General features: G+C 44.1%; 1 protein-coding gene across 2 annotated transcripts in view; it reads right to left on the reverse strand.

Annotated features, from left to right (window-relative positions):
• The window catches only part of Asah2 (N-acylsphingosine amidohydrolase 2), a 120155-nt gene that overhangs the window by 71575 nt on the left and 32916 nt on the right, over positions 1-15664 (reverse strand). For both annotated transcript variants that reach the window (XM_042262647.2, XM_076562209.1), the window contains exons 2-5: positions 13389-13502; positions 9950-10081; positions 6557-6714; positions 2154-2303 (exon numbers count right to left, since the gene is read on the reverse strand). In XM_042262647.2, coding sequence (XP_042118581.2) covers positions 2154-2303; positions 6557-6714; positions 9950-10076 — 435 coding nt within the window. In that variant the 5' untranslated portion in view covers positions 10077-10081; positions 13389-13502. The remainder of the gene's footprint in view (positions 1-2153; positions 2304-6556; positions 6715-9949; positions 10082-13388; positions 13503-15664) is intronic.

The following is a 15664-nucleotide window of genomic DNA, read 5'->3' on the forward strand; positions in this document are numbered from 1 at the left end:
TTTAAGAAGTGAAGCCTATTTGAGCATGGTGGCAAGGGTCTGTAATCCCAGAACCCCAGAACTTGGGAGTCTGGGGCAAGTATGAGCGGAATAGTCTTAAGCAATATAGTGAGATCCTGTCTCAAAACAAAACAAAATTTTCGTAACCCTGAGTGTGGATGGACTTGCTTAATGAATAGGACAGGGTAATTGTGTATAACTGTTGAAAATGCGTCAGAAAATCACTGTAAGAATTCATGAGGATTGGAATGGAGACCCGAAGCTTCCTGCCAACAAGCACATTAGTGAACCACCTTGCACCTGGATCTTGCCACCTCAGTCAAGTCTTCATGGATCTGTTCTTTACCATCCTCATAACTGCAAGAGACCCCAACCCAGAACCACATAGCAAAACTAGTCCTGCATTCCAGTTCCACAGAACAAGTAAGATACTAAATATTTATTGATTTAGGCCACTGTATTTTGGATAAAATATTATATGGAAATACGTAAGTACTATAGAACTGTACTCCGGTGATTCATGGTTACCTATATGTTTCTGTTACAGTCTTTTCCCTTAAGACTCAACTGATGGTGGCCATATAGGGGATATGAACTGTGACTCCTTTGTGTCACAGTTTGCAAGCACTAGCAAAATACCTTAAAGAAAGTGGATGATAGGGACAATTTTCTCTCTAAAGAATGATGTCTTTCTTAGTTGAATAGAGTACTTGCACAGTATACAGAAATCCCTATGTTCAATCCCCAGCACCCCATAATCCACAAGTAAGCCTGGTACTCAGGATGTAGAGGCAGAAAAATAGAAAATTCAAAGTTATCCTTAGCTATACAGTAACTTTGTGACCTGCACAGGCTACATGAGACTTTGTCTCAGATAAAGGGGCTAGGAATAATATCTCTTTGAAGAATGCAGTTTTTCATAACCCAGCTCTGCCATTTACTAATAATTGCCTTAATTTTGGAGGGTGACTCCCCTTCTCTACGATTCTGTCTGGGGATAGCCCCAGAGCCAACTCAGAGTTCTATCGTTAGTGTAGGAAGAGGAAAGTACTTAACTCACTCTCTGTCTGCACAGGGGAGAGACTTCCACTACACTCCCAACAGCGACAACATCAGATGGTGCCTTCAGGCTGTGTGACCACTAACCTCTCCACACAGCACAGCAGCAAAGCATTCAATGAGAGGGAGTGACAGAACACAAGCATGCATGACTAACGCCTGGTCACTGCTGCGGTCAGCAGTCAGCAGCCAGCGTTACACCTCTCTCTCTCTCTCTCTCTCTCTCTCTCTCTCTCTCTCTCTCTCTCTCTCTCTCTCTCTCTCTCTCTCATGCTGGTGACTCTGCACACACTCCCAGGTCATAGCCACTGCCGGATCTGAGCCTACATAGGACGTGCTCTGGCCAGGGCTTGGAAACTGACTTAGGAGACTGACAAGGGATCCGTAACTGCCGTTAAATTCTCCACTCCTTCCTCTCCTGCCTGGTGTCCTCTTTCCTCCTCCTTCTTCCTCTTTCTCTGCTGTCCTCAAACAACTCAGGACGCTTTATATACCTCTTTGCTAACCTCAACTGTCTCCACAAGTAAGTATCAAGCTCTAAATTCAGGGTGGGGTGGATCAAACAAAATTCTGCCATATTCTACAGTAGTTTAAGGATTAGGATTCTTTAAACCACCAAAGCAGCTTTCCACCTCATCTAACAATAACCAGATTGGCATAACAACTCCATGTGACCATCACCCATTTTTTTCCATTACCAGTTTGTGGTCAACCTCATTGCAAAGCTGAATTTCAACCCCCAGCTGATTCCTTATATGTATCCTCAATTGTGGAAGAACCTGGGGAAGAGATTGTGCTTTGAGATGTCCAACAAGGATGACTAAGTGAGAATCCATGTGAATGTAAGTGGTGATAACAAGCTTTCAGAGGACATTTGCATTTATAACAATGATGAGCCATCAGCATAGCTGAAAAGTTTTGAAAAGGAACACTTAAGCTACAATAAGAAAGGGCATCTGCCTATATAATTGTTTGTGAAGCTATCAAGACTTTACATTGAAGGTAGGAGATACTCTTTAGTTGAGAAGGCAAGCTTGCAGAGTTCCCATTGTGGGCACCACAGACTACTATCCAGCTCCCATTTCATCACTCACCTCCAGCCTGAGTCGCTGGGAAATCATGTTTAGTTCAACAGTGACAAATGCCATTCGATTTGACCCATCTGGATCTGCCAAGATGAAAGCGCGGCTGTACAGCCTGGTGAGGAGGCCCCGTGCGTTCTGGCCACTTTTGCCATAGCCCATCTGAAAAGAGAGAAAGGCACTGAACTTCTCCAGGAGCCAGGGACCATAGTACCAGAAGAGGCTGCTCAAGTGCACAAAGAGACAATCATTGTGACGCCGTGGTTCAGTGAGACTGTGTGTGCATGCATGCGTGCATGTATGGAGTGAGCAGGTGGCTGCCCCCTCAGGGGACTTTCCAAGCCTTTGATGGGAAGCTTTTCTTCTAAGGTTTTATAAAGAAGGCACTGTTTCCCCTTCCTCCACCCTTATTCAACTTTTTGCCAATTTATCATTCTCTAGACTAAGTCAAGTAAGATTGTGCGCCCTACGACTCTTTTGCCAGCTCATTAAAGCTACCCAGTTAAAACTACACCCAGGCCTTCCAGTGGCGACTTCTTCTCTTTGCCTTCCCATTCATGAGAGTGCTCATCTAGGGTTCACAGTTCAGGGTTACTCTTCAGAACAGACAGTGGGGTGTAATCCATAGAGCACAAAGATTATTTGCTAGAAGGGAGCAAATTCCAGCAGACAACTCCTTGCTCTTGTTCCCTAGGCAAGCAGTGAGGTGAGTGGGTATTTCCATCATTGGTATGCTGCAGGCAATAGACTGCCTCTGACTCATGGAAGTGCTTGATACTGGCCCATCCTTGATTTACAGCTTTAACTCTCTTGTCTATGCTGGCATAATGGCTCACACCTTTAATTCCAACACTTAGGAGGCAAAGGCAGGTGGGTCTCTATGAGTTCAAGACTAGTCTGCTCTACATAGTGAGTTCCAAGACAGCCAAGATTTACATAGCAAAACCTTGTCTCAAAATAAATAAATAATAAATAAATATGAAAACATAAACAAGCAAAAAAATCTATATGTCTGCATTTTACAAGTGGGAGATTTCTAGTCTCAAATCTTCAGTGATCGTCTGGCTTTTCACCACAAAACTATAAAATAGGGAAAGTCAGAATGTATGGATCCACCCACAAAAAGTCATCAGTTGACTTTAAAAATAACTTGCAGAATGGACACAAATGACACCCCACTCCCAGGACTTTGGGGTCTGCAGGGGTTACAATCACCAGGAGTGTGCCCCCACACCTTGCACCAGAGGTGCCATCATACCAAGTGCTGCCAGAGATCTCTAGGCCTGGGCATGGGAAAGAAGAAAGGCAGCAGCTCTGTGCCATCCCTTACCGGTGGGATGGGTAGTGTTCAACCAAGGGCCATCTGTGACCCAACTAAGAGCCCTAGGTGCTGGGCAGTTGGTTACCATTGTGGTGAGAGAGTGCAAGGTGAGGAGGTGGAAAAGAAGGATGGATGGAACGGTTTATAGGCTGGGGAGAGAGGGGAGGATGGTGAGGAACAGGCTGATGTGAATGGCCTGCTGGCTACCCAAGTCCAGGGAAATGCCTGGGCCTGGGGGCTATGATCAAAGGCCAGGTCTTGATCTAGGAGCCCTGGTACAGCCAAGGGGGCATATGTTGATGTCTGTGGCTCCTGTCATCCCCGGGGGCCTTGCAAGGGCCTGTGGTCTGGGCCACACTGGTGTCACAGTGCCATGCCACTGTGGGAGGGATGGGATGGGGCATGCCAACTGGATGGCCTCCAGAGTCACCTTAGGCCATGGTGACAACATGGTCTGGGCTGTTGCCAAGGACCATGTCTGGGTCCATGTTCCTGGCATGGCCAGGGTCTGTGTTAATGTCCCTGGCCCATGTTGTGGCCAGGGCCCATGTAGATGCCCCGGGTCTGGGCCGCAACTTGTGACTATGTTGGTGTCCGGGGGCTGTGCTGCTGCTGGTGCCAGGCCAATCTGAGTGACAAGCGCTGTTAACTAGGGTCATGGTATCGTCTGGACCAGGGTTGTAGCCAAGGGCCATGTCTGGGTCCATGGCCCTGCTGCATCCAGGGTTTGTATTGATGTCTGTGGCTCCTAAGACTCTTACATCAAAGATTGTGCTGATGCCAGAGACCTAGATTGCCATCTGGAGCCATGTTGGTGTCCAAGAGCCACGCTGCTGTGGGGGCCATGCTAGTCCCGATGGTCTGAGCTGCCACCTGGGACCATGGTAACACCCAAACCCGGGCTGCTGCCTAGGACCATGTCTGGATTCATGGTCCTACCTCAGCCAGGGTCTGTATTGATGTCCATGGTCCATGTTGCCACCAAAGGCCACACAGATGCCTGGGGTCTGGGCTGCAGCCTGTAGCCATGAGAGCGAGGAGGGAGGGCCATGCTGCCTCCAGGGACGTCCTGATCTGAGTAGCCTGCGCTGTCATTCAGGGCCATGGCATCATCCAGGTCAGGGCTGCTGTGGAGTGCCACATCCAAGTCAGTAGCCCTACAGCAGCCAAGGTCTGAGTTAATGTCCAGGGCTTCTGTTGTCACCGAGGGCCATGCAGATGATCCGGGGTCTGGTCAGCCACCTCAGACAGGTCAATGTCCGAGAACTGTGCCACATCCAGGGCCATACTGATCTGTGTGTCTGGTGTTGCCACCTGGAGCCATGGTGATATCTGGGTAAGGTGGCTGCCTAGGGCCATGTCTGGGTCTGGGGTCCTGCAGAGGCCAGGGTCTGGGGTGTTATCCATGGCTCCAGTTGCCACCAACTGTGGATTCCCAGAGTCTGGCCAATTACCTGGGACCATATTAATGCCCAGGGATCAAGCTGCTGCCCAGGCAGTTCTGATCTGAGGGGCCTGTGCTGCCACTGGGGCCCTGGTGGCATCCGGACCTGGGACCATGTCTGGGTCTGTGACCCTGCTGCAACTGGGGTCTGTGGTGATGTCCATGGCCTGTGTTAGCATGGGGTCATTGGAACCATGCTGTGTTGAGCCAACCCCACCCTTCACTGGCCCTGGGGTGGCTGATCCTGCCCCTCACTGGACATTTCCACAGGCAAGCTGGCTCTACCCCACAGGAGAGAGCTCACTCCTGCGTGCACACTTGGGAAAGATGGTCCCACTTCTCACCATAGGCATGCGCCTCACCTGGGAAGCACACCAGAGCTGACCCTATGGACCGGGACACGGGTGCACCAACTCTGAGGGCATGAGAGCAGGAGAGCTGACCTAGCTCCCTGTAGTCTGCCATGTGGGGGCACGAGTGAGGGAAAGATACCCTTCCCCCATCACTCATTACCACCTGTGGCGGGTGAGAGACCTGAACCTGGGGTCACAAGAGGAGGAGAGCTAGCCCTGGGGCCACAAGAATAAAAGAACTAGCCCTGCCCTACACCAGCTACAGCACACAGGAGAGCTGGCCCTGTATCCTGCCTGGTCAGCACATTAGAGCTGATCCTGTTGTTCAGGTCCCAGGTGAGCCAGCTCTGAGAGCATGAGAGCAGGAGAGCTGATCCCAACTCCTACCTCATATGCCCCCTACAGCAAATGGGAGAGAGGGCCCTGCATCTTGCCTGAGCAAAACAGCAGAGCTGGCCCTGGCAATATGAGTGAGGGAGACCCAGATCTGAGGGCCCAAAAGCAGGAAAATGGCCCTGCTCCTTGCTGTAGGCTGCAGTGGGTGAGCTAGCCTGGGCTGTGCTGGAGAGCTCATCCAGGCAGTGACAATGAGGGAAAGCTAGAGACCTGACCAGCCCAGCCACCACCCAGGCCCAGAACCAGGGCTATGAGTTGGCCACCCCAACGTCCACCAAATCTATGAACTACTGGAGCATGTGAAGAGGATGAACCTACAGATCCAAAACTGTAGGATCTCCACGACACAGGACCACAACAGGCTATCCAAGAGGAGCCCCAGGGAGAGCCCATTATCAGTGATGTGGAAGAAACCAGAGGCCTCAAGGCGGCCCAATGAATCATGGCAATGAACACATGTAAGTAAAGATGAGCAGACTAAAGGGTAAACTGTGTGTCTCAATGGACCACACTACAGCTTCCACAAGATTCTTTTTTGTCTTGTTCGTTTTGGTTTTGGCTTTAGTTCTTTGTTTTGTTTGGTTTTACATTTAAATTTGGTTTTGTTTTGGGGGGAGGTTGCAAGGGCAGAAGGCAGATTCGAGGGGACAGGGAGATAAGTGGGATTGGAATGCATTATGTGAAATCCACAAAAAAAAATCAATAAAAGTTTTTTTAAAAAAGGACTTGTAATTTAACTTTAAAAATTAGTTTTCATTATATGATACTATTCTTAGTGCTGGACAGCAGCAATGTCAACACAAAAGCTAGAAATGATTATGTAATAATCAGGAATGAAGGACACCAAATAATAAAATTACTTGTTTTGTGTCCTAATTAAGGAGCCCAGACAGTTACCTACCAAATTGATATCTGACACTTGTCCTGTGCAATCAGCTCGCCCAACACCAATGTAGTAGCCACTGAAGTTCTGAAATGGAGGAGGTTCTGGAGCATGTGTGATCGAAGTCTGGGTGGTCGTGGGGTCTTGGGTGGTTGAAGACCCAAGATTTCCTGAATCTAAAAACAGAACAGGATATCTGAGAAACAACACTTCATCCCACTTGCTCCCTGGCAGCAATTAGAAGACATAGTTTCAAGTTCCTAAGGAAAACTTAATATTGTCTCTCATTTTTAGTTTTCTTTGGCTTTGGATTGGTTCATTTATTTCTTAAGATAGTGTCTCATTATGTAACAAGCTGGCTTTGAACTCAAGGATCTTCCTGTAGCTGTGTGCCACCACACCCAGTGTTAAAAAAAAATCACCTGTATATAAATAGAAAGTGAGAAATGGGAGCCTATGTGAAGTCATGAATCAAAGCAGTCTTGCTCTTGGACTAGTGATGTTTCAGAACAAGCAAGGCCTTGGCAAATGCTTCTCGCCTTCAGCTTCCCATTAGCATTTCCTCGTCACCTAATCACTTCACTTCCCTACATTTCTATCCAAGCCATGCCAACTATGCAGAAGTTACTGCTACTCAGCCTCCTAAGCCCACTCCCTGAGATAGACTTCCTTTTCCATTCTCTCCGAACTTCCCAATGCTCTCCACTCCACCAAATGCTGTCCACCACTCAATTCTGAGCTTATTCATCTCGATTCCCACATCCAGCCAGATTCCTCATCAAAGATGTCATCTAACTGTCACTGCTCTGCTTTGGTCCTCAGCCTGCTGAAGCCTTCAGCTTAAAACATTGTCTACTTGGTGACATAATTCTACCTCAATTTGATTATTCTAATATATGTGTGTATGCATTAATATGTATTCCATACCAAATGTGTGTGTATAACATACAAACACATATGAATATCAGGGGATGCAAAATGATATAGAGATTAAAAGGCAAATTCTAGACCCAAACTGTTTGGTTTGAAATCTAATTCTACCAGATCGCCTAATCTAACTCTCTCTGACTTTCTCATCTATTCTCTGACTTTCTCCTCTATTGAAAGAGGTTAATGTGCTTCCTGGTATAGTTTCGTGCAGTAACTTTGTGAATATACCTTAAAGAGTTAGAGTGGTGCTGCTGTCTAGCTTTGATTTTCTTTCCAGCTCAGTTTGTATAAACATTTGTTCGTTTGTTTTTCTACCATCAGATAGTAGCCAGGAGTAGTCACAGCATCAAATATCAGTGTTACAGGCCCTGGTGGTCAAAACAACTTAGAGAAGAGACTGATGTCTGGCTTTTTCTGAGATTCCAGAACTTTGGAACTAAAATTTTAGATATCAACAACCCCAACGGTAACCAACCTGGCAGTGATGAAGATATTCCTAAGAGACGCTTGCGTCCCTCCTCGTGACTACTAGCCACTGGAACAATGGACCCCAAGACATTGGAATTTCCCCAGAAATTTCATGCTCTAAGGAGGAAAGGGGTGGGAATGTGGTGCCAGCCAGGGGAGGAGGGGCGGGAGTTTTTCTGCTAGAACAAGATCTCACATTGTCCTGATGAGTCAAAGCACCTTGTAGGACAAAACAAACTGAGACCAGGATATGTAACCAAGAAATTCCACATACTGCTTTCCTTCTATTTAAAACTAAACCTTGGAAGGAAGGAGGAGAGGGGGAGCTGTGGTTGGTAAGTAAAATAAATTTTAAAAAATTTAAAATAAAAATAAACCTCATGTCAGGTAGACTTGGGATGGAGGGGTCACTGATCCTTTTTTCCTCTCTCCACTGTGGCCATATTGAATAAATCTTTTTATGCTCTTCACTATGAGTTTGTTTGTCTCTTTAATAGGCCCATTAAGGATGAATGGCCAAGCATAGCTTGATAGTGTTTCCGGGACCCAGGCTCAGAGCCTCACAACTCTGGTAATATAATCTCTTCAAGTTTGTAAACAAGAACCCTGAAACTTGGAAGAAGTGACATAACTAAGACTTCATGAAGAGTATGTGATGAGTCTGGTGCCCACACAACCTCGAAGCAGACTCTGATATGCCTGCAACTGAGTCTCCAGCTCACAAACACACGTCTCCGGCACAGCATCAGGTAGTGCAGAGAGGAAAGCATTACTTTTGCTTCTGCCAGCATCGAAGAGTGATACAAACTAAGGCCAAGCCTCAGATGGAGGGCAAGCTTTTTGCAGTCTCAGAGTTTTGATATGTAAAATGGCATCAACACTAGAACTTTATGAGAATTTTGTGAAAATAGATGAAAAATTATATGGAATTCTTATGAAACTGCACCACCAAACCACCATGCCAAAACACACACACACACACACACACACACACACACACACACACACACACACACACACAGTAGCCATTTCTGAGAATATACTGTGGCTTCTAATAACCTCCTGAGTCTCCATCTTCCTCTCTAATTTGAGGAACCCTGTTGAAAGAACAATGGTAAATCTTAAGGACAGTTTAATGTCTGGCAGTCCGAGGGTCTGCTTTGCCCACCACTGCAGCAGAGAACCCTTACTCCTTTGTGTTTGCAGAGAAATTGCAGCACCAAACTGTGGCAAGGAACACTGTGGAAAAGGAAGAGGCTACAAGTGGAAAACTGGAGAAGACTCCCAGCTCCCCTGCCACTTTACCGGAGGCCAGCTCCCTCTCTCCTTAATTTGACCAAAACTTTCAGCCCCCGTCTGTCTTCTCTATTCGGTAACAGCCATGTATCTTTGCCCTGAAATAGAGGCTCCATCAATGACTCGATGATACTACCTGGAAATGCAGCCTACCTCACATTCAGAAACCAAACTTCCTTCCCACATTGCAACAAGAAAATCAGGCAATATCTAAATGCCACAATTTCTATCCCCTCTCAAAAACTTAGGTGAGTTAGGATGATATGATGTCATGATAAGGGGCACTGTGTTTACAGAATGACTGGGAGTCTGAGAACCTGCCTTTACCGTTTTTTAGGGTGTTTTGTTTGGTTGGTTTGCATTCTTTTTCTATTTTGCTCCCAGTATGCCAACCAACAGGCAGATAAAGATTGAAGTTCTAGTAGCAAAAGGTAAGCTTTTACTAGACTTAAAAGAACCTTGAACTCTGAGGACATCAACAGAAAAGCTAAGAGGACATGTATATCTATTCGTTATCTGGCTATTTGTGGACAAAGGTAAATGTGATAAAAGCTGCTATCATTGCAGAAAACACAAGCAGTGGAGTGGGAGACACCATCTCTGGCTGCTCACAGACAGCTGAAGCAGGAAGACACCATTTCTCATAGGCGCTGCCCACCAATCAAGATATATCTTACAGGCCCGGGAATGACATCCAGAAGAGCCCAAAATGCTTGCCTTTGTTGTTTTCAATGGTCCCACTGGTGACGAACAGGAGGGTGAGAAGGGCCACTGTGATGACTGTCATCATTACCAGAAGGAAAATGAGGAATGCCTCCAAGCTGGAGAAGGTACGTTTTGCCATTTCTCCTAAGACAAAACAGAGATGGAACAAAAAACACAGGAGGAAAAGAAATCACAGATTAATGGGCACATGCTTCAGGCTGCCCGAGACTACATGATCATAGCCCTTTCATTTCAGTAGACTATGCCAAGATGGCAAGCATAGAACACACTTACCTCTGGCTCCTTGTCCCGAATCCTTAGAAACCAAGACTAATACATAAAAGTACTCTTTTGAAAAGCTCCTCTTAGCAACCACTCCTATGATTTGACCCTGACATCTGAAGAAAAATCCATTTGTATTCCTTCGCAATACCATACCTCTTTTGTTTGTCGCAATGGTACCATTTGTGGGTTTATATACAAGTCTGGGCTGAGAGTGTTTCTGACCATAGTGTGACTGATATGTAACACACTACTTGTACTTCGCAGGAGGCTGGCTGGCTTAGAGCTGTGTTTATGGACCAAGTAAAATGATCTTGTAAAATCACAGAGAGGTGGCTCTGTGGTTAAGAGTATTGGCTGCCCTTCCGGAACACTCAAGTTTGATTTTGAGCATCCACATGGGAGCTCACAACCATCTGCAACTCCAGTCCCAGGGGATCTGAGACCCTCTTATGGTTTCTTAGGGCACAAAGCATACAAGTAATTCACAGACATACATGCATTCAAAACACTCATACACACAAAATAAAATGATTTAAACTATTTGCTTATTTATGTAGTCACAGTCTCTTTATGTGGACCAGGCTGGCCTCAAACTCACAAAGATCTACTTGCCTCTGCCTCCCAAGTACTGAGATTAAAGGAGTGTACCACCACTCCCAGCTAATTTAAAAAAAAAAAAAAAGAAAGAAAGATAATATTTTTTTAAAAAACACTATCTTGTCCAGATGGATGTGAAACCCACTGCATTGCTGTTCAAACTCTCTCATCACCATCACTGACTTCCTGGTGCAGAAAAGGAGACTGGTAGCTCAAGCCAGGAATTAGTGTAAAACCTCTCTTTGGGTGATCAAGAAGACGTCAAATAGCTTGCAACTCCTGTGTTCCAGAAAACTACTCCTTAGCCATTTCCTTTAAGATGTTTTACAAGAATTTATCATCACTCAAAGTGACTTTGGGAGTGAGAATCCTCTATCATATAATGAGAAGAAATATAACCTGGTGTTTTAAAACTAATTTCTGAAGTCTAACCATGAAGTTGAGGTCTCTTACCTTCCCTTACAGGGAAACCATAGATACCCAATCACAGATATTCAGTGATCACTTTAGTATCCGTGCCACAGAATTCCATAGAATGAGATGCTATACTGTGTGTGGTACTTCTTCTGTCCCCTGAGATGGAATTGAGTGTTCAGATGATGGTCTTTATCACCACATTTCAAAACAGCAAAAACTGCACTCCCCTCGGGGTTGAATGTTAGAGAATTATTATAAATCCAGTTGAGATTTTTTTTGGAGCAATTTTTCTTTATTTGGGGGTTTGATTTATTTATTGTATGTGTGTGAATGTTTTGCCAGCATGGTTGTATGTGTAACAAATGTGTGCCTGGTTCCCAAGGAGGTCAGAAGTCAAATTTCTCAGAAGGGGAATTAAGGATGGCTGTGAGCCACCGTGTGGGTGCTACAAACTGAATCAAGGGCTTCTGCAAAAGCAACAAGCTGTCTTAATCACTGAGCTGTCTCCACCTGGAACCTGTTTTCTTAACCTGGGCTTTAGGAAACACAAGTAGTCAAATAGGATTGAACTCCCAGGACTTGGGCTCAAAATAAGTAGTTTCTGGCTAAGACACTACTCACCTAAGAGTTTCTCCTGTCATTTTCAGTGACAAGAGGTAGATGCATTCAGTAAAGCCCAGGCAAGGCTTTGATTTGATTTAACCTAGATGATAAGCTAAATGATATGAGTGTCAGATTCTGTTAAGATAGAATTTACACTTATAAATCTGAAAGTTGGCATTTTAACCAAATGTAGTTTCCAAAATACGGCAGCAACTGTTGCCTTCAGGTGTGCCAGGAACTCTCTACGTGTTAATCCCTGCCCATGAGCCTAATCCATCTAAATTACTTCCTGGTTTCTTTAAGCATTGGATTTTGCAATCCTTGGTCTTAGAGGTGAAAAATCAACTTAAAAGCAGAAACTTCTGAGTTGGATAGACCTGGAATACATTTCATTATTGGGAAGCTATACTCTCCTTCTTTTATTGTGACTATGGTCACCCTCAACACCAATGGCAGGGCCACCTCAGTCCCAGGACAAGAATAATTAGGTTTGTACCTGGTCCCAATTCCCTTCATCAGTCTTGAGAATCAGGAAACACATCTAAAACATACTTCTGGACCTCAAGGAGATTTACCTGTCACTAGCTGCTCTTTCAGTGAAAGACTTCAAGCCCATTATATTTAATGCTTACTTAAAGCTTTTTAAATAAATATTTACTATATATAAATGATATATCATGACTGATAAGGTGCTCTCTATTGCATATATAATACATAATATAAACAATATATAAATATAAAATATGAATAAAATAAATATTAAAAGTTTAAATAGTTTTTTTGAAAGCTATTTCTAGGTGCTTCTTCTGAGCCAAGAAGAAGAACAATTGGGCATCTCAACCCTAGAGCATCAGAATGAAGATTGCATACATAAATGTGGTCACAGCTCGTCTATGAAACACAGATTACGTGTGTGTTTGTATTTGTGTGTGTCTTTGTATTTATGTGTATGTGTTTGGGTTTTTTTGTGTGTGTGTGTGTGTGTTGGTCTTATTATCAACCCTTTATACAGAGCAAGAACTCACTTCTTCTAAGCTCTTTCTTAGTCTTGAATGATCTACCTCCTATGCTTCTCCATTCTATTCATTTACCAGGAATGCTGCCAATACATTACCATTCTTTTTAAACTACTTCAGCTGACTTTACCACCCCCTTTCAGGAAATCAAACTTTGTATTAGCACTGTTTATTTCTAGCATTGATTAATAAACTCTCAAATCAAACATTAAGACAGATGTCTTGTCTGTCTTCAGAATGCAAATCCACCATAAGGCACTGCCCCTCTCACTGTATCTTAAATGATTCTAGATTTCATAATAAGTCTCTTGATCAGTCAGAATCCAGTAAACTTAGCTATCTGCCAAATCTTTGCAACCCAAAGATCTGTTTTTCAAGGATACAACTATGAAAAAATTAACAATTTGACACAAATGGGCCTCTAAAACTATGAAAATGAGGTGAAACTTCCAGACTTTACCCAGGTCTTAATAAGATGAGCTGTGATTCCTTTTCCATCTCCCTCCATTAAAAAAAAAAAATGTCATTCTTACCTGATTCTGTGAATCAAAGCAGTGTTCACCTCCCAGGAGAGCAAATGACCATTCAGAATCTCATTCCTTGTCCCTTGCAGATTGTGAGGCTGATTTCTCAATGTGTTTCCAAATCTACTGAGGAAAGATTCCATAGTCAAGTCCAGGAGCATTAAGGTTCTCATTAGCATACCTGTGGCCACGGCAGAAGGATGTGACTAAAGTACATTGATTAAAGAAAGCTTACATGCACACTCTTCTGAACCTGCCTGCTACAGGAGGAAGACTCTGCAGAAGGCCTCTTAGACCGAAGGTCATTTCCATCTTAATGCGACTCTTCCAGTATTACAAGTTCTGTGGTAGACCTGCAACCCACATTGTTAAAAATATTTATGTGCTCTATTTATTCAAATTGTGATGTGGAAGAAAATGAATGTTGTTGGACATGGGTGTGGGCTATGGGAACCACTGAGTGATATTTTTACCCATTTCAGAATAAAGCCGTGATTTTAACTTTTAGGTTTTCAGGTCCTTGTAGTAAAATGTAATGTCCAAATTAAGTAAGGATGTGATTCATAAATAATATAGACATTCAAAGTTATATTGGAAGCAAGGCACAGTAGTGCACACCAAGCTTTAGAGAGAGTAGTCTGAGATATAAGAGCCTGTCCTGAAATAGTGACCACGATGATAGTATTATAGAACAAATGAACTGAGAGGTTTCAGTGACATGGAAAACATCACCAAGTATTGAGTTGTCTCAAGTTTGCAATAGCACATGATAAAGATCAAACAGATATAAGAACATAGAGCAAAACAGAAGTAATTATCTGGTGATTAAGAGTAGTTTTTGTTTTCATCTCTTGGTGGTTTCTGTAGCAGCCCTGTATCACTTTGGTAAAGAAGAAAGGGACTGTTTTTTCTCTCCTTAAAGATTGTCTTCTATGCAGTGTGAAGCTAAGCAACGGCCTGCAAAATCCAAGGGCAGCAGAACACCACCACCACCCACCACTCACCCCCCGCTGATTGGTTTCCCTTTTCTCCTAGTCAACTCAAGGTCTAGGAAGCAGCTTGTAGGCTGTCTGATCCTTTGCAGAGTTGGAACAGACGGTGGTCTCTAGAATTACAAGTAAATGCCTTTAGACAGATCATTAAGTCTTAGCGCTGCTCTGCTACTGCAAAGGGCAACAGTTTACGTCACGACAGCAAATGAGGGGTTTTTTAATTGGTGCATTTAGGTTAAAATTCTTAAAGGTAATAGAACTAGTTACCCCAAGGCAGCAGGAAGAGAGGGAGGAAAGAGGTGAATTCTCAGGAGGGCCAGCTCTGCAAATATCAGAGTAGCGGCCTCAGAACCATCTTGGTAGAGCATTGCTATTGAGATGTGTGCTTTCCAGTCACTTTAGGGCACTATGTTCTTTCCTTGGTCTTTGAGTCCTGAAAGATGGCATCTAACTGGTCCAGCATGGATCATATTCTTAGGAGTCTGTGGGGTCCCCTGGTGTGGAGCTTTCTGTCAGCCAGCAGGGCAGGTTCAAGCCTAGAGGGCAGCCTCAGACTGCAGACTGCTGAACTGTTAGTGCTCATACCTTCTAACAGAAAGAGGAATGGTACAGCAGAGAGGAAGCTGGAGGAAACTGTGTCCACACCGGGAAAGCGTTTCTCCCAAAGCATCACAATTTTCGTTTTCTAAAAGACTTATTTTTATTGGTTATCCGTGTGTGTGTGTGTGTGTGTGTGTGTGTGTGTGTGTGTGTGTACACCACATGTGCACAGGTGCCAGTGGAGGCCAGAAGAGGATGCCATATTTTCTGGGACTGAAATGGCAGGTGAGCAGCCTGATGAGCATGCTGGGAACTGAATTCAAGTCCTTTGGAAAACAGCAAGTGCTCTTAACTGAATCGTTTCTCTAGATCCCAAATTTTCTTAATATATTACTCTGTCTCTCACTTCTGGGCCTCAAAAGGCATGGTGCTGACTTCATGTGTGCTACATTAACAGTCACAGCCTTTTATTCTTTAACTCATAAAATAATTAAAAATTGAATTACTTTAAGAAAGGAAATGTTCCAGATGGCACCCATATTGTCCTTTATGTCATTTCTTGCTCAAGAAACCAAATATCCTTGGAGAGACAGTTGCTCTGGTGTCAGAGACAGGAATTATATGAACTAAATCTCTAACATATCAGAATTCAAGAAAGTCATCAAAATTAGAACTGTGTCAAAAGAACTAAAAAGTTCCTAATCAAAGATTGATGATAGTTTTAAAATAATTGCACAATGGGATGAATATGTC

This window comes from Peromyscus maniculatus, chromosome 1, assembly GCF_049852395.1.
Source record: "Peromyscus maniculatus bairdii isolate BWxNUB_F1_BW_parent chromosome 1, HU_Pman_BW_mat_3.1, whole genome shotgun sequence".
Classification (NCBI taxonomy): Eukaryota; Metazoa; Chordata; class Mammalia; order Rodentia; family Cricetidae; genus Peromyscus; species Peromyscus maniculatus.